The sequence below is a fragment of the Arvicola amphibius genome, chromosome 4 (genome assembly GCF_903992535.2).
Source record: "Arvicola amphibius chromosome 4, mArvAmp1.2, whole genome shotgun sequence".
NCBI classification, from domain to species: domain Eukaryota; kingdom Metazoa; phylum Chordata; class Mammalia; order Rodentia; family Cricetidae; genus Arvicola; species Arvicola amphibius.
The window spans coordinates 105289771-105313373 of NC_052050.1; the positions used below are offsets into that span (position 1 = coordinate 105289771).

Here is a 23603-nt window from a genome sequence, read left to right on the forward strand (position 1 = left end):
GACTGAGTCTGTGCCAGGAGAGTAAGGGTCCATATGTTCTAGTCAAGCCAGCAGCACGTGTACAATAGGTGTTCAGCTCGTGCCAAGCAGGTGTGACACACATACACTCACTAGATGCTTAATACACACTAAACACATGTGTGGGCCAAAGGGGGGAGGCGTTGTGTTCCTGGGGCAGAAAAGAATGAGCCCACAGTAGGTGTTCAGTCCGTGATGAGTGGGTGTGTGGTCCGTGTTCCAGCAGCAAGCACACCATAGGCATTCAGTCAACGCTGACCACAGAGCTGCTGCGGATCCACAGATCTTGAGTGGGAGTGAGCACCCAGTAGGAACTCTAGCTGTGTTGAGTGTGAATGGTGTGTGTGCACGCGTTGGCGGTGTGGCCGAGGTCTGACCACTTTTCCGCAGCCCCACAGGCAGCAGCCGCTATGCATCCTCCGGGGAGCTGAGCCAGGGCAGTTCACAGCTGAGTGAGGACTTCGACCCCGATGAGCACAGCCTACAAGGCTCGGAGCTGGATGACGAAAGGGACCGTGATTCCTATCACTCCTGCCACAGCTCCGTGAGCTACCACAAGGACTCGCCCCACTGGGACCAGGGTGAGGAGGACTTGGAAGATGAGGAGCTGCCCGAGGAGGAGGAGGAGGAGGAAGAGGAGGAGGAGGAGGAGTTAGAGGAGGAGGAGGAGGTGCCTGATGACCTGGCTAGCTATGCCCAGCAGGAAGACACTACTGTGACCGAACCCAAAGAGTTCAAGCGCATCAGCTTCCCACCATCTGCACCTCAGAAGGAGGATAAGATCCCAGCTGTGCCCACAGAAGCCCCTGATGTGGCCAAGGGCATTCCCAAGCCAGCCACCCCTGAAGAGATGGCAGCAGCAGAACGCACACAGGAAGCTGAGCCCCCCAAGGTTGAAGAGAGGTATCTGGAGGTCTGAGGTACAGGGCACTCGCCAGGCCAGGATGCAGAGAACTCTGTGGGCCCTGGAGGGCTGCCCAGTGGGTGGGCAGAGTGTGAACAGGAGGTCAGGGTTCCATAGAGCCATTCTGAGCCTCTGTCTGCCTTCCCTGGCTTAGTTTCAGGTCTCGAGAGGATGAGGAGGGACAGGAAGGGCAAGACACCATGTCCAGGGCCAAATCTAACTGGCTGCGAGCTTTCAACAAGGTGCGGATGCAGCTGCAGGAGGTGAGTGACAGGCTCAGCCCACCAAGACCCTCATCATCATACACTAGCATGACTGTGCTCAACGATATCATGCCCACCATCACCACACCCTGCTTGACAGCAGACTTTTGGGAAGGTCACTGCCTGGACTCTCCTGGCCCTGGCCCTGTTCTGACCCCCTGGCTCCGCACCCATCTAAACTGGGCTGGAGCATCAGGAAGCCAGATGCTTAGATCATCCTATGTCATAGTGCAGATATTCCAAACCAGGTTTCTTCTCCATTTAGGAAGAGAATGTAGCCGGGCAGTGGTGGCACACACCTTTAATCCCAGCACTTGGGAGGCAGAGGCAGGAGTATCTCTGTGAGTTTGAGGCCAGCCTGTTCTATAGAGCAAGTTCCAGGATAGTTAGGGCTGTTACACAGAGAAACCCTGTCTTGAAAAATGAGAGGGGGGGAGAGAAAGAGAGAAAGAGAGAGGGAGAGAGAGAGAGAGAGAGAGAGAGAGAGAGAGAGAGAGAGAGAGAGAGAGAGAGAGAGAGAGAATATAAAAAATAGAGCTGGAGAAACAGCTCAGCAGTTAAGAGCACTGACTGCAGAGGACCTGGGCATGAGTCTCAGCACCACATGGAAGCTCACATCTGTCTATGGCTCCAGTTATAAGGGACCCAACATCCTCTTCTGGCCTCTGTGGACACTAGACACACATGTGGTACACAGACAGATGCAGACAAGACATCCATACAATAAAAATAAACATAATTTTAAAAAGATTAGAGATGTTTATCTGGATGTGATGGCATAGGACTGTCATCCCAGCATTGGAAAGGCTGAGGCAGGGGGATTGCAGTTCAAGGTCAGTGGGAGCTACCTAGTAAACCCAGTCAAAAAATAAAATAAAAAAGAGCCCAACGAGACTCTGGGAAAATGTCACAAGTTCAGGACTGACAGATGATGTTTGATTGACAGGTGCTCTGTATCTTGCAGCCTGCTTTACAGACTTGAGCCTGGAAAGCCTGGGGGTACAGAGAAGGTGCAGGACTGGCTTTCCTGACTCCTCACCCACATGGGAGACAGACGGCGTGTACCGCTTGACATGGGAGTAGAGGGGCGACCACACTGACCACTGTGTCTGTCTTTCCTGCAGGCACGAGGAGAAGGAGAGATGTCCAAGTCCCTGTGGTTCAAAGGCGGGTGAGTAGGGAGAGAGCATCCTGAATATGGGGATGTTTCTTTGGTTTTGGTTTTTGCAAGACAGGGTTTCTCCTTGAATTCACTCTGTAAACCAGGCTAGCCTCAGATTTACAGAGACCCGCCTACCTCAGCCTGCCAAGTGCTGGGATTAAAGACATGAGTCACTACACCTAACTAACTATTATTATTTGAATGGGATCTCACTGTGCCTCCTAGGCTGGACTTGAACTCCAGACTTGAGCAGTCCTCCCGCCTCAGCCTTTTGATTTACTGCCTGTTTAATCTTTTTTGTGTAAGGGTTGCCAGTCTATGCCAACCTTCCCATATGAGAACCGGCAGCCCAAAAAATCACCCCCTAGGTGTGGGCTTGAGTGCTTCTTCATTTGCCAGGCAGCTAAACTCTCAGCCCAGGGGAGGGTCCTGCCTGCCCTCCCCAGCAATAGGCCTGGGTGCTCACTCTCCCTGTGTGTCTTGCAGCCCAGGTGGTGGTCTCATCATCATTGACAGTATGCCGGACATCCGGAAACGGAAGCCCATTCCCCTCGTGAGCGATCTGGTGAGCAGCTCCCTGCTGTACAACTGCCTGTGGTGGCCCTGAGGCCAGGGACTGCCCAGGCAGTCCTTGGGACTAATGTAGCCTGATTTCCATCCCCATGCTTCCGGAACCCCAGGCTATGGTGAGTGATAGTGAGCTGGGGGTCTCTCCCCAGACAGCCCCCCCCCCCCACCGTGTGAGTCCCGCAGCTCAGGGGCGGGAGAGCAGGTGGTCTCATGCTCCAGCTGAGAGTTTTGCTCAGTGCTTTGCTGGTGTCTCCCAAGACCCGCGTTCTGGGTGTGTGATGTTCACTTCCCAGGATTCCCTCTGACACCCGCCCCCTCACTGCGACCTCGCTTGTACCACCTGCATTACATTCTCACACTCACTGGTGACCTTCCCGCCACAGTCACTGGTCCAGTCGCGGAAGGCAGGCATCACCTCCGCCTTGGCTTCCAGCACGTTGAACAATGAGGAGCTGGTGAGTTGGGGGTGGGTTGGGCCCTAGGAGTGCCCCTGTGGCGATAGAGGAGCAGGGCGTGGGACTGGCATGGGACACCCTAGCCCCACGCGGCCCTCGTTCTCTGCAGAAAAATCACGTTTACAAGAAGACCCTACAAGCCTTAATCTACCCCATCTCCTGCACCACGCCACACAACTTCGAGGTGTGGACGGCCACCACGCCCACCTACTGCTACGAGTGCGAAGGGCTGCTGTGGGGCATCGCGCGGCAGGGCATGCGCTGCACCGAGTGTGGCGTTAAGTGCCATGAGAAGTGCCAGGACCTGCTCAACGCCGACTGCCTGCAGCGTGAGGGGCGGGGCCGCGTGGGGCGGGCGGGGCCGTGTGGGGAGGGTGGGCGGGGCCGTGCTCCACCAGACTGCTGCTGCTCCTGCCTCAGGTAGGGGCCCCAGAGGAGAGGAAAGGGCCAGGCCCGGTGTGAGCTGAGGGGGAGTGGATAGGGCGAATCGAGGGCGTGTAAAGGCCAGGCAGTTTAGAGTTCTGCAGACCACGGTCTACTGGTGTGAGGAGCCAGCGTCAGTGGGAGTGGTTTGGCGAGCGGGACTTAAGCTAGGAGAGGGGCTCCAAGAGCTTATACGAAGCGATTCTCAACCTGTGGGTTACGACCCTTTTTGGGGGTCGCGTATCAGATATCAGATAATTACATTATGACTCATAACAGCAGCAAAATAATTTTATGGTTGGCTCACCACAACATGAGAAACTGTATTAAAGGGTGTCACAGCGTTAGGAAGGTTGAGAACCACTGGGACAAAAGAAGGGGGCTTAAGGCTGCAGGAGTGGAAAGAAGCTGAGGCGGTAGAGGGTGCTGGTCTGCGCAGGGGCTTTTGGGTGAGAAAGGCACATCTGCCCTACAATGTGTCTTAGGGGTGAGGGAATTGAAGGCTGGTCAGCAAAGTGCACAATCTAACAGGCGGGGCGTTGAGAGGAAGACTGTGCGTGAGTGTGCTCAGGCGGTTATGGATCAGTGACAGTAGAGGGAGGGAGCGCGGCTTGGGTAGGGTGTGGCTTGGAGGGGTGCTTCTCAGAGGGGTGTGCCCTCAGTTGGCCTCAGACACGGGCAGAGACTTTGTGTAGGTGTGGCTCACTGTGAGATCAGGGCCCCGGGCTCAGTGGACAGGGAATATAGAGTGTATCACGGGGAGATGCCTTGGGCAAGGCGCAGAGGTGGGCGGAGACTCAAGGGAATTGGCTCTGGGATGACAGGAGACTGTAAGCGGCCAAGTCAGAGTAGCCTCAGAGGGTGTGGTAGTAGCCAGAAGGAGGGCCTGTGGGAGCTGACCTGGATGGAGGGTTGGAGGCGAATAGCAAGCGGAACCCCAAGGCCAGGTGCGTCTGCGTCCCGTCCGCAGGCGCGGCGGAGAAGAGCTCCAAGCATGGTGCGGAAGACCGCACGCAGAACATCATCATGGTGCTGAAGGACCGCATGAAGATCCGCGAGCGCAACAAGCCCGAGATCTTCGAGCTGATCCAGGAGGTCTTCGCCGTCACCAAGAGCGCCCACACACAGCAGATGAAGGCTGTCAAGCAGAGTGTGCTGGACGGCACGTCCAAATGGTCGGCCAAAATCAGCATCACAGGTGCGCACGCGCAGACAGCCCCCGGAGCGGTAACCAAGGGTTGCATGGAAGCAGAATACAGAGGGAAGGCTCCAGCTTGAGAACCTCAGGGAAGCGTCTTGTAATATTCATACGAAAGTGGCCCCACCTATGGCTCATAAATGGGTAGATGGGTGGGTGCATGCTTGCCTAGATGTATCTATCAATGGATGGGTAGGTGGATGAGAGGACAAGGGGAGATGGATGGGTGAGCGGGTGAGTGAGTAGGTTGATGGTGGGTGGGTGGTGGAGAGAAGGCTGGGTAGCTGCAGAACTGAACATGTGGATGAATGACAGGAGAGAGGGACGGGTGGGTTGATAGGTGCACACATCAGCTTGTGGGCCTTTGGCAACTCTCTAGCTAGACTAGCTGGGCTGTCTCTGTGGCTGGCCCGTGTCACAGACCTCCTGGGCATGTACTAGTTACTTCTTGGCAAGTTCCACTCTTGAAAGCACACTTGTGTGCTGTGTCTTTCAGTGGTCTGTGCCCAGGGCTTGCAGGCCAAGGACAAGACAGGATCCAGTGATCCCTATGTCACTGTCCAGGTTGGGAAGACCAAGAAAAGGACAAAAACCATCTATGGGAACCTCAACCCGGTGTGGGAAGAGAATTTCCACTTGTGAGTGACTGGCTGGGTCCCCAGCTCCAAACTAGGCTCGCTTCTGGGCCAAGTCATAGGGGCCTCTGAAGTGGGACGCAGGGCACCTGCCTGATGCGAGCCCTTCAATCCGACTCCCCACACAGCGAGTGCCACAACTCCTCTGACCGGATCAAAGTGCGGGTCTGGGATGAAGACGATGACATCAAATCCCGCGTGAAGCAGAGGTTTAAGAGGGAGTCGGATGACTTCCTAGGGCAGACGATCATCGAGGTGCGGACCCTCAGTGGCGAGATGGATGTGTGGTACAATCTGGGTGAGTGAGGGCAGGCTCAGGGGACCTCAACCGTCAGGGAGGCTGCAGGCCAGGCTACCCTGGAACCTCCTCGTGTCCCCTACCACCCACAGACAAGAGAACAGACAAGTCGGCCGTGTCGGGGGCCATTCGACTTCACATCAGTGTGGAGATCAAAGGGGAAGAGAAGGTGGCACCTTACCATGTCCAGTACACCTGTCTGCATGAGGTAAGCCCCCATCCTCCAGTGCCAAGACACATACGGTTGGCTCCTTCATCACCATGCCAGCCATCCTTTCTCCCAGACACACTGTAGTTATGCCCTCCAGAGGTAGTGCCTCACACGGTTCCCTTCACCTGAGAATCTCCTATGTAAGCACCAAGCCCCATCCAGGGATCCCCGCCTGGCCTCCTGGTCGACTCTCATGGCTGTACTCCTAGCAGGCCCCAGAGATGAGCTCTCCCCCTGGGCTTCTGGAGAGCACCTGTCTCCAGGTGGGGCTGTTCAATAAGTGCTGCTTAATGATTGGAACGATGGATGAGATCAATGGACTCGGGAAGTGATAGGGGTGTGGCTGAGGATGTGGGTGGATTCCAATGGGTAGACGGGGGTGGAGTTGGATGATCTTTAGAAATAAGGTGGGTGTTTGGGAGGACTTGGGAGTATCTGGATACATGGAAAAGTGGATGATGGTGGAGAGAGATTAGGTGGGTGAATGGCTGGCTGGATGGGTGGATGAGTGGGTGGGTAGGTGGGTGGGTGGGTGGATGGATGGATGGATGGATGGATGTGTGGGTGGGTGGATGGGTGAATGGATGGATGGATGGATGGGTGGGTGGGTGGGTGGATGGATAGATGGATGGGTAGGTGGGTGGGTGGATGGATGGATGGATGGGTGGATGGGTGGATGGATGGATGGATGGATGGATGGATGGGTGGATGGATGGATGGATGGATGGGTGGATGGATGGATGGATGGATGGATGGGTGGGGGGGTGGATGGGTGGATGGATGGATGGATGGGTGGGTGGATGGATGGATGGATGGATGGATGGGTGGGTGGATGGATGGATGGATGGATGTGTAGGTGGATGGATGGGTGGATGGATGCGTAGGTGGATGGATGGGTGGATGGATGGATGGGTGGGTGGATGGGTGGATGGGTGTAAATGTGAAACCTGGTGATGAGGAGGATGACGGTGCCAGCACATGGTTGAGTGGCTGGAAGGATGGGTTAAATGAATTTGCCCTCTGGGCTCCTCCTCATTCCTGGTGTCCTGTCTCTCTGATGCAGAACCTGTTCCACTTTGTGACGGATGTGCAGAACAATGGTGTGGTGAAGATCCCTGACGCCAAAGGTGATGACGCCTGGAAGGTTTACTATGACGAGACGGCCCAGGAGATCGTGGATGAGTTTGCCATGCGCTATGGCGTGGAGTCCATCTACCAAGCCATGACGTGAGGGCACAGTGGGTGGGCAGGTGTCTGGGGTGACACTGGAGACCTGGGGAGGGGGGTGTCTCAAACCTCTGGCAGTTATCAAGATGCCTCTATCGGAAGGTATGGCCAGGGAGTCAGAGAGAGGTAGAGAGATGTGGTACCCCTGGCAAACCAATGGAGAAGGGCCAGGAAATGGCCCATTTCTGAGGCATCAGCTCTTGGGACTGAAACAGAAGGATCGGGAGCTCAGGGTCATCCATGGCTACCTATTGAGTATTAATCCAGCCTGGGATATATGAGACCCTGTTTCAAAAGTTAAATTTAAAAACATGAAGAAAGGGCACTGATATTACCTGGACTCTAAGGGCAGAGCCAGGCCAAGGGGAAGCTGTGGAAGAGGGGCTGACTCCCAGGTGGTGTCTTGGAGTTCTAGGGACCCCACAGTCTTGGTCCCCAGACCCAGTGCATCCTGCTTTCACCTGCCAGCCACTTTGCCTGCCTCTCCTCCAAGTACATGTGCCCTGGGGTACCCGCTGTCATGAGCACCCTGCTTGCCAACATCAATGCCTACTACGCACACACCACCGCCTCTACCAACGTGTCTGCCTCCGACCGCTTCGCCGCCTCCAACTTTGGGGTCAGTCTCAGGGGCAGGGCTGGACACACTTCCTGTGTGCCTCTGCCCCGTGCTTATCTGCCTTAGAACCTCAGTTTGCTCGCCTGTGAGAATGGAATCAGACATTAGGAGTGGGTGGAGAGCTTTTGTGCAGTGGGAAGAGCACCGGTAGCTTGCCTAGGATGGATGAGGTTCTGGTCTCCATCCCCAGCACCAGGCAAAGCAAGCATGGTGACATACCTGTTTGTCATCCCAGCTCTCAGGAGGCTGAGGCAGGAGGATCTCAAAAAACTAGAAAGAGGGCTGGAGAGATGGTTCAGCAGTTAAGAGCACTGGCTGCTCTTCTAGAGGCACGAGTTCAGTTCCCAGCAGTGGCGTGGTGACTCACAACCAAATATGATGGGAGCTGATGCCCTCTTCTGTCATGCAGGCATACATGCAGATACAGCACTTATGTACAAAATGAATCTTTAAAGAACAACCTAGAAGAAATGGGGTTTGGCTGGGTGGTGATGAACTCAGATTCTCAACCAATGTTCAGTGAGACCCCCAACCCCGCCTCCACCCTCCTTCATCTTCCACTTAGAAAGAGCGCTTTGTGAAACTTCTGGATCAGCTACACAACTCCCTGAGGATCGACCTGTCCATGTACCGGGTGAGTAGCTCCTGTGCCCAAGTCTTCCACCCCTGAAACTTGTGTCCCTGGGAGGCAGCCGCCCAGAGGAGAGGGCCTGGGGACCCAGCGCAGCCTGCACAAGCTCCTGTGTCCCCATGGGGACATCCCCTGCCCCCGTGTGCTGACACTGGGGGCTGTCACCGTGTCCCACCGTCCCTGGTCTCTCATCATACACCTGATACCAACAGAACAACTTTCCAGCCAGCAGCCCCGAGCGGCTGCAGGACCTCAAGTCCACAGTGGACCTCCTCACCAGCATCACGTTCTTCCGGATGAAGGTGGGTGTCCTAGTGGTGTCAGTTAGGGGAGTATGTTCCAGCTCTGGAGCTGCCAAGATTTATCCTGACCTCTCAGGAAGTCAAGCTATACTTAGACCCGCAATAGGACAGTTCTGGAGCCTGGGGCCACAATAAGATAGCTCAGCCCTGGAGGGAAAGGTGTCCTGACTTGTCCGGAAGCCAGATTACCTCAAGTTGGGGTGCGGTGGGGAATGGTCTCCCCACAGGATACAGCAATCCTGCTCCTCTGCTGGAGAGCTGCTACACAGCCGAGTTCTGCTCTGTTCGCTTTAGAGAACGTCTTAGCCAACGTCATCGCTTCTTCAGCCTAAGATGTTACTTCTTTTGCTAACACTCTGCTAAAGGGGAAGCCCCTGCAGAAATGTAGCAATCTCTTCAGGCTCCAGTGAAAAGTTGTTACTTTTCCTGCTCAGCCTTGCTTAACCACCCTAAGGGAGCGTCCCCAGAGGTTCTTCTGTTCAGTTCTGCTCAGCCTTGCCCAGCCCCTAAGGGAGCGTCTCAGCAAGGTTTCCTGGTGAATGAAGACCTCTGCCAGGGTGGTCAAAGACAACCTCCTACTGAGCAGGCAGAGACCTTATATAGGCCTCTTAGGGAGAAGAGGCATTGGTTAGTTTTCTTGTTCAGGGATTGGTTAGTTTAGTTGGTCAGGGGCAGAGATGGCTCTGATTTTAGGGCTAAACTGTGTTTCTTTCACTGATCCCTTTTAGCCTGTTGGCTCTAATCTTAGGGCCAGGGCATATTTCTTTCACTGGCTCTAATTCTAGGGACAAAGTGTGTGTCTTTTTTGTTGTTGTTGTTTGTTTTGTTTTTTGAGATAGGGTTTCACTGTAGTTTTAGAGCCTGACCTGGAACTAGCTCTTGTAGACCAGGCTGTCTTCGAACTCACAGAGATCCTCCTGCCTCTGCCTCCCGAGTGCTGGGACTAAAGGCTTCAAAGTGTGTTTCTTTGGCACTGGTTTCAGACTCAGGACTAAAGTCCTGGGTTCAGGGATAAAGATGTTTCTCTCTCTGGCTTGGGTCTCAGATCCAGGGTGTGTTTCTTTCACTGGCTCTGGGTTCAGAGTCAGGGCGCTCAGGGATTGATTGGTTTTCCTGCTTCAGTTGGCCCTTTTACCCTACAGTTTGACTGTGGCCACTGCTACAATCTGCCATTAAACACACAGTGGGGGCCAGCGGCATGGTGAATGGACCCTGGCCACCAAGGCTGAGGACGTGAGTTCAGTTTCCTGGGTCCACAGGTGGAGGGTGAGAACTGACTCTCACAGGTTGTCCTCTGACCTGCACATGTATGTGTACACACCACACACACACACACACACACACACATACCATAAACACACCACACACACACATATACACACCACACATTACCACAAACACACACACCACACATACTCACACATACTACACACACACCACACACACCCTAAACACACACACACATACCACACACACCACACACCATGCACACCACACACACCACACACACACAACACACCACACACTACAAACACCACACAACACACACAACACACCCACATACACAACACACACCACGCACACCACACACACACACACCACTCACACCACACACACTACAAACACCACACACACACCACACACATGACACATACCACGCACACCACATATACACCACACACACCACATACTACACGCACACGACACGCACCACGCACACCACACACACACCACACACAACACAACACACATACCATACATACCAAACACACACCATACGCACACACTGCACACACACACACCACACAGATACACACCACACACACACCACACACACTACACAAACATACACCACACACCATGGACACATACACACAACACACACACAACACAACACGCACACAACACATACATACACGCTACACATACACACACAACACACATGCACACCACACATAGCACACACACACCATACACACACACTGTATACATACATCACACAGACACACACCACACACACACACCACACACACACTACACACACCACACATACACACACACATTTAGCCCCAGCACTCGGGGATCTCTGGCAGGTGGAGGCCAGCGTGGTCTACAGATCAAGACAAATAAATCATAAATGTTCAGCGAGAACATTGTGGGAAAATCCACCAGGCAGTCAACACAGTACTCAGACCCTGTTTGGGTCAGGGTGTCGCTGTCCCAGCCGTCCTCACCAGGCCTGCCTCTGCCTTTAGGTTCAGGAGCTGCAGAGTCCCCCGCGTGCCAGCCAGGTGGTGAAGGACTGCGTGAAGGCGTGCCTCAACTCGACCTACGAGTACATCTTCAACAACTGCCACGAACTGTATGGCCGGGAGTACCAGACAGACCCGGTGAGGCCTGCGCGGTTACCCGCTCCGGCGTCCAGGGACTTGGGGTTAGGAGTCACATATCAGGACCATGCAGTGGTCTGAATAGGAATAAAGGCATTTGGTGCCCTCCCATTGAAGGCTTAGCACCGAGCACACAGTAGGCCCTCAAGAACGTGCTTGGTGATTTTGGGTTGAAGCCTCAAGACTAGGAGAGTCTCCATTTGTGCAAGGTTCAGTGATTAGGGTCTGGAGAGATGGCTCTTCCAGAGGACACAGCACCCACCCACCCAGCGCCTTGCATCCACCCAAACTCTACTCCTGGTCCCCTTGGGCACCCTACTGCACACGTGCACATACAGACTAGCAGACATCCACATAAAATAAAATAAAATGTCTTTAAAAGAAAAGAGAAACGTGAGGGCTGGTAAGAGGGCTCCGAGGATGTAGAGTTTGCCGCCAAGCCTGGTTGCCTGTGGTGTGTCCCTGGGGCCCACATGGTAGAAGAAGCGGTCCTCTGACCTAGCATGCTGTAGGACACATGCCCACCCTGACACATACAAAAATAAATAAGATGTAAACAACAATGCTGACCATCAGGTGTGGTGCTGCCTCCTCAGGCCCGGCCCTCAGGATGCTGAGACCGAGATGGATAGTCCCAGGCCAGCCTGGGCTGCATCTCGAGTCTCTATCTCAGGAAAGAAAAGGAAACACTGGCTTAGGTTGAATTTTTTTAGTTTTGCTTTGCTTTTTAGTTTGTTTGTTTGCAATGGGGGTCTTATGTAGCCCAGGTTGGCTTCAGCTGTAGCGGAGGATAAAGGCTGCAGCCTCTATGTCCAGCATGCACCAGCTTGCCCATACTTGTTGCTTGCTTTCTTTGCAGCCTGAGGCAGCAGTCTGCCCTGGTCTCTTCCACTCCTGCCCATACCAGTTTCTCAGCAGCGTCTCCTTTGCCCATTTCAGGCCAAGAAGGGGGAGGTCCCCCCTGAGGAGCAGGGCCCCAGCATCAAGAACCTGGACTTTTGGTCCAAGCTGATCACCCTCATTGTGTCCATCATCGAGGAGGATAAGAATTCCTACACGCCATGCCTCAACCAGTGAGCGCAAGCCTAGGCCGCGTGTAGCCCTTCAGCAGTGTGTGACTGGTCCTTGGGCCCATTCTGACAGCTCAAAGTGTGTGTGTGTGTGTGTGTCCCCATACGTTGGCTTTTTTTTGGTTGTTTACTTTTTTTTAAGCACAGGACTTTCTTTTTATCTGAAATGATTTATTTATTTTATTTTATGTGCATTGGTGTTTTGGCTGGATGTGTATCAGTGTGAGAGTGTTAGATCCCCTGGAACTGGAGTTACAGACAGTTGTGAGCTCCACGTGGGTGTTGGGAATTGAACTTAGGTCCTCTGGAAGAGCAGTCAGTGCTCTTAATTGCTGAGCCATCTCTCCAGTCCTCTTTTTGCTTTTTTATTTTGAGGTATGGTCTCCATAAAGCTGGCTTCACACTCACTGTGTAGCCCAGGTTGATCCCCGCCTGGGTCTCCTGAGAAGCTGGGAGAACAGGCCTGAGATGCAGGTCCTATGGAATTCAGCGTCTGATCACACAAGCTTAACTGTATATGGTTTACAGCTGGGATGTAAACTTCAACTTTTTTTTTTAGTGAAAATTTTATTTGGGGCAGTGGTAGCGCACATCGTAAATCCCAGTCCTTGGGAGGCAGAGGCAGCCTCTGGGAGTTCAAGGCCAGCCTGGTCTGCAGAGATAGTTCTAGGACAGCCTGGACTGTTATACAATGAAACCCTGTCTCAAAAAAGCAAAAACATTTTCTTAAATTTTACTTTTTTTTTTTTTTTAACAAATATTGCCCTTACATATGTTTGGGTGTTATGCCTGCGTGTTTGTGCCTGGAGTTTGTGGAGGCCAGAAGAGGGCGTTAGATCTCAGGAACTGGAGTTAGAGATGATTGTGAGGTACTGTGTGTGGGGGGAGGTGGGAACTGAATCTGGGTCCTGTGTGTATGTGCATCATAGACAGGGCAACTTGTGGGAGTCGGTTCTCTCCCTCTACCATGAGGACTCTGGGGCTTAGCGACAAGTGGGAGCCACGGAGCTGTCCTGCTGGCCTAGACGTGAGTTTTGATTTAGAATGCTGTAGCTTGCCGGGCGGTGGTGGCGCACGCCTTTAATCCCAGCACTCGGGAGGCAGAGGCAGGCGGATCTCTGTGAGTTCGAGACCAGCCTGGTCTACAAGAGCTAGTTCCAGGACAGGCTCCAAAGCCACAGAGAAACCCTGTCTCGAAAAACCAAAAAAAAAGAAAAAAAAAAAAAAAAAAAAAAGAATGCTGTAGCTTCATGCCCAGCAATGTGGCCCAGCTGTTCATGAGGCTAGCAGGAGGGTCAGTTGAGTTCCAGTCTGAGGGTGGCCTTGGCAACGTGGAGGGACCAGAAACAACAGACAAATCACACAGTTTTATACACACAGTGTGCAATGCACAGTGTTGTGTACCGAGCAACTGTGTGGGAACAGCGTGGCCTGTGTGAAATATTTATCAAATAGCTAAAGGAGGTATCAAATCTGTTTCTTCCAAACTGAGCACTGGAGTGGGGTGGGGAAAGGATGGATGGGTAGGTGAGTGGGGGTGAGCAGGTGAGTGGGGGTGGGCAGGTGAGTGGGGTGGGCAGGTGAGTGGGGTGGCAGGTGAGTGGGGTGGCAGGTGAGTGGGGTGGCAGGTGAGTGGGTGTGGAAATGATGGGTAGGTGAGTGGAGGTGGGCAGGTGAGTGGGGGTGGGCAGGTGAGTGGGGGTGGGCAGGTGAGTGGGGTGGCAGGTGAGTGGGGTGGCAGGTGAGTGGGGTGGCAGGTGAGTGGGTGTGGAAATGATGGGTAGGTGAGTGGAGGTGGGAATGATGGGTAGGTGAGTGGAGGTGGGAATGATGGGTAGGTGAGTGGAGGCGGGAATGATGGGTAGGTGAGTGGGTAGGTGGATTGATCGTGAGCAGATAGATGGCTGACCCAATGGGTAGCTGAGTAGTGTGAGTGAGAGGCAGGCAGATGCTTTGGTGAGCTGAGACCCTCTGACCTGCAGCAGGAAGTCCAAGTGTTCCCTACCCGTCAGCTCAGGTTTCTATGCCCTTTCCCAGGTTTCCACAGGAGCTGAATGTGGGAAAGATCAGCGCCGAGGTGATGTGGAGCCTGTTTGCTCAAGACATGAAGTACGCCATGGAGGGTGAGTCCCAGACCCCAGGCTGAACCCTAGCCCCCGCTGGAGCCCCGGCTGGAGCCTCGCTGCAGCCCCGCCCTCCAGGCTGAGCCTCTGTCCTCCCGCAGAACACGACAAGCACAGGCTGTGCAAGAGTGCAGACTACATGAACCTGCACTTCAAGGTCAAGTGGCTGTACAACGAGTACGTGACCGAGCTGCCCGCCTTCAAAGACCGTGTGCCTGAGTACCCTGCGTAAGTGCCCAGGAGGGCCGGACCCCAGCTCTCTGACACCCACTGGTGTCGGGGAAGCAGCTGCATGGTGTGGTTCACGGATGGGGGCAAGAAGGAAGCTGCCATATTGAAACAAGCCATTACCGAAATATTTTTACTCTGCAAAGGCTGAAAACTCCCTCCTTCCCCTCCCCCTCTTTCCTCCTCTTTCCATCTTCCTCCCCCTTCAGAGTCATCCTTACATACATAGTAAGGTACATTTAAGGGTAGCTTGGGCAACATCAACCCCCTATTTAAATAATTGTATTAAAAAACTTTAACCAAACTGAAATTACTGAAACCCAGTGTGGGTGGGAGTGGAAGCTGGGGACAGAATCCAGGGATTAAAGCCTGTACCCCATTAGCACTTCAGAAGCAGGCCCAGCAGCCAGCGGGTGGGGCAGAGCTGGCCATAGTGTCCTGAGGGGTGTCCCAGCTGAGCTGATCTCTTCCAGGTGGTTCGAACCCTTCGTCATCCAATGGTTAGACGAGAATGAGGAGGTGTCCCGGGATTTCCTACATGGTGCACTGGAGCGAGACAAGAAGGATGGGGTAAGGAGGCACTGGGTGGTGGCCCGCGGCTGATGGTGTCCACTGTCCATGTCTTGCTTGTGGGTACCCTCCTCTGCGCATCCTCCAGCCAAAGCCTCCACCGTCCCGGAGCCCGGACCGTCCCGGAGTTGATGCGGTGGTCCATCCTTGTCCCCTTCCTGCCCTCCGTGGGTCCACATTGCCCCACAGCGGATGCTGTGGTCCAACCTGTCCCCTTCCTGCCCTCCCGGGACGACACCGCCCCGGAGCTGATGCTGTGGTCCAGCCTGTCCCCTTCCTGCCCTCCCGGGGCTCGGACCGACCCGGAGTGGAAGCTGTGGTCCAGCCTGTCCCCTTCCTGCAGTTCCAGCAGACATCGGAGCATGCCCTGTTCTCCTGCTCCGTGGTGGACGTCTTCTCCCAGCTTAACCAGAGCTTTGAGATCATCAAAAAGCTGGAGTGTCCTGACCCCCAGATCGTGGGCCACTACATGAGGCGCTTCGCTAAGGTGCGCAGGATCGGTGGGGTTGCGGGTAGGAGCGGGGCTGAGGTGATGTGGAGGTGAGCCACGTCTAAAGTTAGGTTGCTTTCAGGGCTGTGGGAGAGCCAGAGGTTGGGCAGAAGAGGGAGGTTGGCGCTGATATGGAAGTTGAGTTTCCCAGTCTAGCAGGAAAGCTAGATCCAGTGTATACAGGGCTCCAGAGTCATCCCCAGCACCATGAAAAAGGAAAAACTAGGCAGGTGACAGAAGTAAACTGATAACTCTGGGGGAAACTAACAGTCGAGGAAGAATACTATGGGGCTCAGTGAGTGAAGGTGCCTGCCACCAAGCCAAGCACGGACGGGAGTCCCACCCCATCCATCGGGTAGAGGAACTGGCTTCTACAAGTCTGTCATACATAGGCACACCTAATTACACACATTCTCTCTCTCTCTCTCTCTCTCTCTCTCTCTCTCTCTCTCTCTCTCTTTCTCACACACATACATACACACACACACACGTTGGGGAGGTGAGAATTCAGAGGCTGGGCATACAGCTCAGTGTGGAGAACTTGCCTAGTGTGTGTGAGGCCCAGGGCTCTAATTCCCAGAACTACACAAAGAAAAGTTAAATAAAACAAAACAAAAATAAGCTAATGTAAAAAAATTTTTTAAAAACCAAAGCAATTATCAACTCCAAGGAAATCAGAAAGTTGGGGAGGTGAGTGTTCCATTTTGGGCTAATGGACTTGGGCTGCAGGCCAGGTTCTGAGTTGCTGTGGGGATCTCCAATGTCAGGGCTCCCATATGCAGAGCTAGCTTTGGGTGACTTTGACTGGATGGTCACTTAGCTGGGGATTAAAGGCTGGTGTCTGGATTCCACGTGGAATCAGGTCACACTGGTGATCAGGAGATTAATACTTCGGTTGGTTCCTTCGAAGCAGAGCAGGGCTCATGGGCAGTGGTGGGGCTTGTATTTGATACAGATCAGGGCAATAAGGTCAGGAGTTTGAGGCAAACCTCAGTCAAAAAAAAAAAAAACAAAAAAAAAACAAAAACAAAAACCAAGCAAGCAAACAAACAAAAACACTCAGGAGTTATTACAGAGCAAACCAGACCCTCGGGGGAGGGGCTGTCCTCTGTGTCCTAGTGGCCGGACACGCTGATGTCTGCAGCAGATGTTGTTGGTGCCTGGTGACCAGGGTCCCCAGACCACAGCCCCTCTCACCTGTGTCTGTGTCCTCAGACCATCAGCAATGTGCTTCTGCAGTACGCTGACATCGTCTCCAAGGACTTCGCCTCCTACTGTTCCAAGGAGAAAGAGAAAGTGGTGACCGGGGACTCCTGCCCCACTCCACCCTGCCCCAGCCCTCCCAACCCCAGCCCACCTCACCCCACTCAGCTTCCCTCAGGGTCCAAGGGTCCCTTCCTACCCCAAGATATGACACAAGGTTTAGGGCACCAAATTCTGCTGAGGGACACAGACAAGTGTGCTTGAGTATGTTTGTGTGAACCTGCAGTCTGTCTGGGCCTGATAGTGTGCGGTTTGGTGGTAGTGGTTTGGTGGTTGATAGTGTGTGGTTTGGTGGTTGGATTTTTAAGACAAGCTCTCAAAATGGAGTCCAGGCTGGATTTGAGCTTCCCACATACCCCAGGTTAGCCTCAGTTTTGCTATAAAGGCCAAGGTGGCCTCCAATTCACTGTGTAGCCCAGGCTGGCCTGGTCCTCTGTCTCCACCTTCTGAGTGCTGGGGTGACAATTGTGTCCCTCTGTTCCCAACTGTTTAGCTGTGCTGAGGACTGGGCCATGAATGTGCTCATGTCTGTGTCTGAGCCTGTGAGTCTGGGGGTCCTGTGTGTGCCCATGAGGGTGAGGACGTGCTCTCCCATGTGTCAGCATAGGCAGGAGGACCAGAGGACTTCCCACTCCTCTGTGGTACCCCCATCCAGCATGTGTCCCAGAGTGATGTTCCTGTAGCCTCCCCCATCTGACCCAAGGGACCATCCCCCAGCTCATGCATGCCCAGGGACCCCAGTTCCCTGATTCCCCAGGAGGTGGTGGGGAGTCGCCAGCCTGATTCTCACTCCTCCCAGCCCTGCATCCTCATGAACAACACGCAACAGCTGCGGGTCCAACTGGAGAAAATGTTTGAGGCAATGGGTGGGAAGGAGGTGAGTGATGGTGTGGGCTAGGGAGGGGCTCATGCCATCACCCCAAGTCCCTGAGATCCTGGACAGAAGGCTTGGCTGCCTGTGCCTCAGTTTCCTTCCCAGCCCCTCAGACAACTTCCCAGGGACGTGAGAAGGCAGGGATGCGTTAAGGCTCTTGCTCCCCTCAGCTGGACGCCGAGGCCAGTGGCACCCTGAAGGACCTGCAGGTGAAACTCAACAGCGTCCTGGATGAGCTCAGCCATGTGTTCGCCACCAGGTGAGGGGCATCTCTGGGGTGGGGACTCGTGAGCGAGGACGACCCGAGCCTTGGGCGTCTTGTACTCATTTCATACCAGGGACAGAGCTAAGGCTCAGTCAGGGGAACTGGGAGTTCAGATCCGGCTTTCCCACAGCCTAGCTGTGTGGCTCGGGTGAGTTGCTTACCAGTTTGGCCTTAGTGGACGGCAGTGATGACGTGGCCAGCAGCTGGGCGTCCACGCACAGGCGTCTCGGGCAGCACAGTGTTATTGTGTGCCTTCACTCGGGTGCCATTGCCTCCCGGTGCTGGGGACAGGAACCCAGGCCACAGAGCCAGGTCGAGATCTCTCCACTGTGCCCACAGCTTCCAGCCGCACATTGAGGAGTGTGTCAAACAGATGGGTGACATCCTGAGCCAGGTAAAAGGCACAGGCAACGTGCCCGCCAGTGCCTGCAGCAGTGTGGCCCAGGATGCTGACAACGTGCTGCAGCCGATTATGGACCTGCTGGACAGCAAGTGAGGATGGAGCCAGGAGGGCTGGGGGGACAGACATGTGCCTTTGTGAATAGCAAAGATTAATAAATAGCTCCGTGGCTGGCACAAGATTGATGACATGAGGCCAGGCAGGCTGTCACAGAATACTTACCAGGACTGGGAAGGAGAAATGCTTAAAAGTATAGTGGACAGGTTCTTGGAAGAGGGATGGAGAGGTGTGTGTATAGAGGGATGGAGAGGTGTGTGTAGAGGGATGGAGAGGTGTGTGTGTAGAGGGATGGAGAGGTGTGTGTAGAGGGATGGAGAGGTGTGTGTAGAGGGATGGAGAGATGTGTGTGTAGAGGGATGGAGAGGTGTGTAGAGGGATGGGTGAGGTGTGTGTAGAGGGATGGAGAGGTGTGTGTAGAGGGATGGAGAGGTGTGTAGAGGGATGGAGAGGTGTGTGTAGAGGGATGGAGAGGTGTGTAGAGGGATGAGTGAGGTGTGTGTAGAGGGATGGAGAGGTGTGTGTAGAGGGATGGAGAGGTGTGTGTGTAGAGGGATGGAGAGGTGTGTAGAGGGATGGAGAGGTGTGTGTGTAGAGGGATGGAGAGGTGTGTGTGTAGAGGGATGGAGAGGTGTGTGTAGAGGGATGGGTGAGGTGTGTGTAGAGGGATGGAGAGGTGTGTGTAGAGGGATGGAGAGGTGTGTAGAGGGATGGAGAGGTGTGTAGAGGGATGAGTGAGGTGTGTGTAGAGGGATGGAGAGGTGTGTAGAGGGATGGAGAGGTGTGTAGAGGGATGGAGAGGTGTGTAGAGGGATGGAGAGGTGTGTGTGTAGAGGGATGGAGAGGTGTGTAGAGGGATGGAGAGGTGTGTAGAGGGATGGAGAGGTGTGTAGAGGGATGGAGAGGTGTGTAGAGGGATGGAGAGGTGTGTAGAGGGATGGAGAGGTGGTAGAGGGATGGAGAGGTGTGTAGAGGGATGGAGAGGTGGTAGAGGGATGGAGAGGTGTGTAGAGGGATGGAGAGGTGTGTAGAGGGATGGAGAAGTGTGTAGAGGGATGGAGAGGTGGTAGAGGGATGGAGAGGTGTGTAGAGGGATGGAGAGGTGTGTAGAGGGATGGAGAGGTGTGTAGAGGGATGGAGAGGTGTGTAGAGGGATGGAGAGGTGTGTAGAGGGATGGAGAGGTGGTAGAGGGATGGAGAGGTGTGTAGAGGGATGGAGAGGTGGTAGAGGGATGGAGAGGACAGGCAGATCTGCTGGGAAATGTACACTCTCCCCTTCCTCCAGCCCGCTAGTCATATGTCAGGAATTGTCTGCCTTCACTCTGCCCTCTTGCCCATCCTGTCTCTGTCCTTGGCCATGAGCCAAGCCCCCTGTGTTCTCTGATCTCCAGTCTCCCAGTGTTCTTCCATATTTGGACATCCTGGTGTGTCTGCCTTGAGCACTGCAGAGCCACGCCCTTCGCCCTGAAGTCCAGGCTTTTTCCCCAAACCCCTTCTGTCTCCTTCTCCCCCATACACCATGCATGGTCCCCTGGCCAGGTCGCACCTGTGTGTGGAGGGAAGGGGCCTGGGTGGTCCCTCTCACTGACCTCAGCCTCACCCCCAGCCTCACCCTGTTTGCCAAAATCTGTGAGAAGACGGTTCTGAAGCGCGTGCTGAAGGAGCTGTGGAAGCTGGTGATGAACACCATGGAGAAGACCATCGTTCTGCCGCCGCTCACAGACCAGACGGTGAGACCCGCGTCCTGGGACAATGCACCTCTGGGGGGGGGGGGAATGACACCAGGGATCAGCAAGGTCACTCAGGTGTGTCCAGGGGTGAACACAGCCACTGGGGACAATTGTGGCTGTCACAGCCTGGTGTCTCCCTGGTTTCTAGTCAGGGATCTTGGGGACATGTGAAGTGGTGTGTCTTCCAGGGGTGACGATAAGGTGAAGGGCCCAGGGCTGGTTGCAGGATACCCCTGGGTGGGCTTCAGGGGGAGGAGGGTGGAGAGGAGTTGCCTGTAGCTGGGAGCTGAGGACCCTCTGGGCAGGGCCAGGGCTGGGAGGTGTCAGTGCCTCAGTGTCCTCCCAACCACACTGGGCCCTCCCAGGGCCACTCACAGTGACTTATTCCCCTCTCCCCACCCTGCCCCCATTCCGGCTGGCAGATGATTGTAAGTAGAGACCCGTTTGTCCATCTGTCTGTTCATCGTCGTCGGTCTTTCGCTGTGTGTCTGGACTGGGGCCACCCCCACCCTTCCAGTGCCCCTCCTCCCCTCATCCTGACTTTGTATCTGTGTGCTGGGGGGTGGGCATTGAGAGGGGTGGGGCTGGGAGACCACGTCCCTCCCAGACTTCAAAGCAGGGCTACATCCACACTGTCAGCCACTCTGTCATGTCCAACCCCGTCCCTGTCCCTTAGATGGAAGCCACCCAGTCTCAGAAGCAGACAGAGGCAGGGGTGGGGTCTTCCCTTCTGCATGCAGTGTGCCCTCATGACTCCCCTAGTGCCCACACCACTAGTGCACACACCACTAGTGCGCACACCACTAGTGCGCACACCACTAGTGCGCACACCACTAGTGCGCACACCACTAGTACACACACTTGCACACTAGGAGGACCAGCTGGAGATACAGCTGCCAGGCAGTCTGGGTGTCACCGCTTTCTTCCTGGCCTGGGAAGTGAAGCTTCTTACCAGGACTCCGAGGTGTCAGAGTGGCAGGGAGGAAGGAGGCCTCCAAATGCTCCCCAGTGACCTGTGCACCTCAGAAAACCCATCTTCCACACCCTTTGTGGGTCAGGCTAGGCCACCATGACATTTACTTTGTCCCAAGCTCATCTTGCCAGTGGGCACGGCTTGGGTCTCTGTAGCCACCTCGTATCATCATGCCAATGCTCAGGTTACAGTTGTAGAAAGAGCGTAAAGGAATACATGATACTGATGGCTTGTGGCAGGTCACCTTCACGACAATCCTCCGAGGGAGGAGGTCTCAATACAATCAATTTGATGAGGAAAACCAAGGCTGGGAGAGAGGCCACCTGGCTCAGGCCACAAGCATGTGCCAGAGATTTCTCGGATTCGGATCTGTCTCAGTGTGGAGTGGGGTGCTTCTGCTAACCTGGGATCCAGTGGGCTTTTTTGTACACCAAATGTAAATGTCTTATATTTTAACAGTGGCTTTTACCTTGGGCTTTCTCTGGTTCTGGCTCTCTTTTCTCCTCCTCCTCCTCTTTCTCTCCCCTCCCCTCCCCTTCCTTCATCTCTGTCCCCACTTCCCCTCCTTTCTCTCCCTTCTCTTCCCAGCTTCCTATCCTCCTCTACCCTTCTCCCTCTTTTTTTCTTCCCTCTTCCCTCTTCCTTGTCTTCTGGCTTCCTCCTCCCCCTTCCTTTTTAGTCCTCCCCTCCCCCTCCTCCCTTCTTCCTCCCTCAGGATCATACACCTTCTCTTCTTCCTCCCCTCCTCCCCCTCTCTTAAGAGTGAGCTCCTAGCTTTCCCCAATCCCTAGCCAGTGCAGCCCCCAGTCCCCACATGAGTGAGTGTGATGTGCCTGGGTCCTGACCTCGCTGTGACATTGTCTCTGCAGGGCACCCTCTTGAGAAAACATGGCAAGGGCCTAGAAAAGGTAATGAGGGTCTCGGCTTGCCGGGGCCCCGGGTGTCCGGGTGAGAGTGCTCTTGTCGTTCATTCATGCAAAGGTCAGCTGAGGCAACGGTGGGAAGTGGTTCTTGATCTCGTCCTTAGGGACTGGAAGCCAGAGCTCAGATCATTCCCCAGAGTCAGGGGTGTGTGTGCCCAACTCCAGGCTCATCTGGGTTCTTGTTGCTTTAAAGGATGTTTACTGTACCGAGGTGGGGCTGTGGGCAGCTGCTTGATTCTGCACTCATACAGGATATGCCAGGCCTCTCTGTAAACTAAATGGGTGTTTGTGTTATGGCTGGAGCATAGGGCATTCCCACACCCCAGGCAGTTTTCTAGGGGCGCTGTACCCATGTAGCATCCATGTAGGGTGAAAGACGTGTGGATCTGAATGTGATCATGCAAAACATGTGTGTTCTGGTCTGTGGGCCTCCTATACATGTGATTTGATAATTCTTGATGAGTTTGAGTATTTGCAGAAGCTGTTTGCTGATCTAGAAAGTGTTGGTGTGTGCATGCAAGTGCTTGACTCTGTGTGTGTGTGTGAGCATGTGTGCCTGTGAATGTGAGTATGTGTGTGTGTCTCTGTGTGCATGCTTGACTGTGTGTGTGTATGTGAGCATTTGTGTGTGTGTCTGTGTGCATGCAAGTGCTTGACTCTGAGTGTGTGTATGTGAGCATGTATGCCTATGAATGTGAGCATGTGTGTGTCTGTGTGCATGCAAGTGCTTGACTGTGCATGTGTGCATGTGTGCCTGTGTGCATGTGTATGTGAACAAGTGCGTGTGTCTCTGTGTGTGCATGCATGTGCTTGACTATGTGTGTGCATGTGTGAGCATATGTGTCTGTGTGTGCACATTCGAACATGTATGTGTGAGTATATATGTGTCTGTGTGCATGCTTGTGTTTGACTGTGTGCGCGTGTGTGAGTGTGTCTGTTGGTGTGAGCCTGTGTGTATGCGTCTGTCTGTGTGAGTATGTGTGTGTGTGTGTGTGTGTGCGTGTACACTGAAGGTGCTTGTAGGTTTTATCATGACATTTTCCTGTGGTTAGGCCTCCCCAGGAAAGGCTTGGTGCATGCATGCGGGGTGTGTGCAGAGACCTAGAGCCTCTCTCTCCTTGACTCCTCATCAAGTGCCACAGCACCCGAGGCTGGGGTTGCAGCTTCTAGGCCCCTGTGTATTGTGGTCAAGAAGCAAGTGCCTTAGCTGGGGAGAACTAGTATCTGCTTCTGTAACTGGGAGGGAGCTCATGATGTGACTCTATGGGGCAGGGAAGTCCCACTGAGTATCCTCCCAGCAGCCACCAGAACTCTGACCTCCGCCTGGTTCT

At 54.2% G+C, this 23603-nt stretch overlaps 1 protein-coding gene across 5 annotated transcripts in view; it reads left to right on the forward strand.

Annotated features, from left to right (window-relative positions):
* Unc13a (unc-13 homolog A) overlaps positions 1-23603 on the forward strand; it is a 44442-nt gene that overhangs the window by 14118 nt on the left and 6721 nt on the right. For 2 of the 5 annotated variants that reach the window (XM_038326372.1, XM_038326371.1), the window contains 28 exons: positions 409-921; positions 1077-1185; positions 2310-2356; positions 2834-2912; positions 3028-3033; positions 3301-3372; positions 3482-3701; positions 4766-4993; positions 5490-5631; positions 5757-5926; positions 6019-6134; positions 7201-7364; positions 7833-7983; positions 8549-8617; positions 8827-8916; positions 11172-11306; positions 12246-12379; positions 14414-14499; positions 14601-14727; positions 15201-15297; positions 15641-15784; positions 17003-17086; positions 17850-17927; positions 18095-18183; positions 18529-18681; positions 20253-20376; positions 20799-20804; positions 22219-22257. In XM_038326372.1, coding sequence (XP_038182300.1) covers positions 409-921; positions 1077-1185; positions 2310-2356; positions 2834-2912; positions 3028-3033; positions 3301-3372; positions 3482-3701; positions 4766-4993; positions 5490-5631; positions 5757-5926; positions 6019-6134; positions 7201-7364; positions 7833-7983; positions 8549-8617; positions 8827-8916; positions 11172-11306; positions 12246-12379; positions 14414-14499; positions 14601-14727; positions 15201-15297; positions 15641-15784; positions 17003-17086; positions 17850-17927; positions 18095-18183; positions 18529-18681; positions 20253-20376; positions 20799-20804; positions 22219-22257 — 3472 coding nt within the window. The remainder of the gene's footprint in view (positions 1-408; positions 922-1076; positions 1186-2309; positions 2357-2833; positions 2913-3027; positions 3034-3300; positions 3373-3481; positions 3702-4765; positions 4994-5489; positions 5632-5756; positions 5927-6018; positions 6135-7200; positions 7365-7832; positions 7984-8548; positions 8618-8826; positions 8917-11171; positions 11307-12245; positions 12380-14413; positions 14500-14600; positions 14728-15200; positions 15298-15640; positions 15785-17002; positions 17087-17849; positions 17928-18094; positions 18184-18528; positions 18682-20252; positions 20377-20798; positions 20805-22218; positions 22258-23603) is intronic. The other 3 variants (XM_038326369.1, XM_038326370.1, XM_038326373.1) reach the window with 3 other exon arrangements.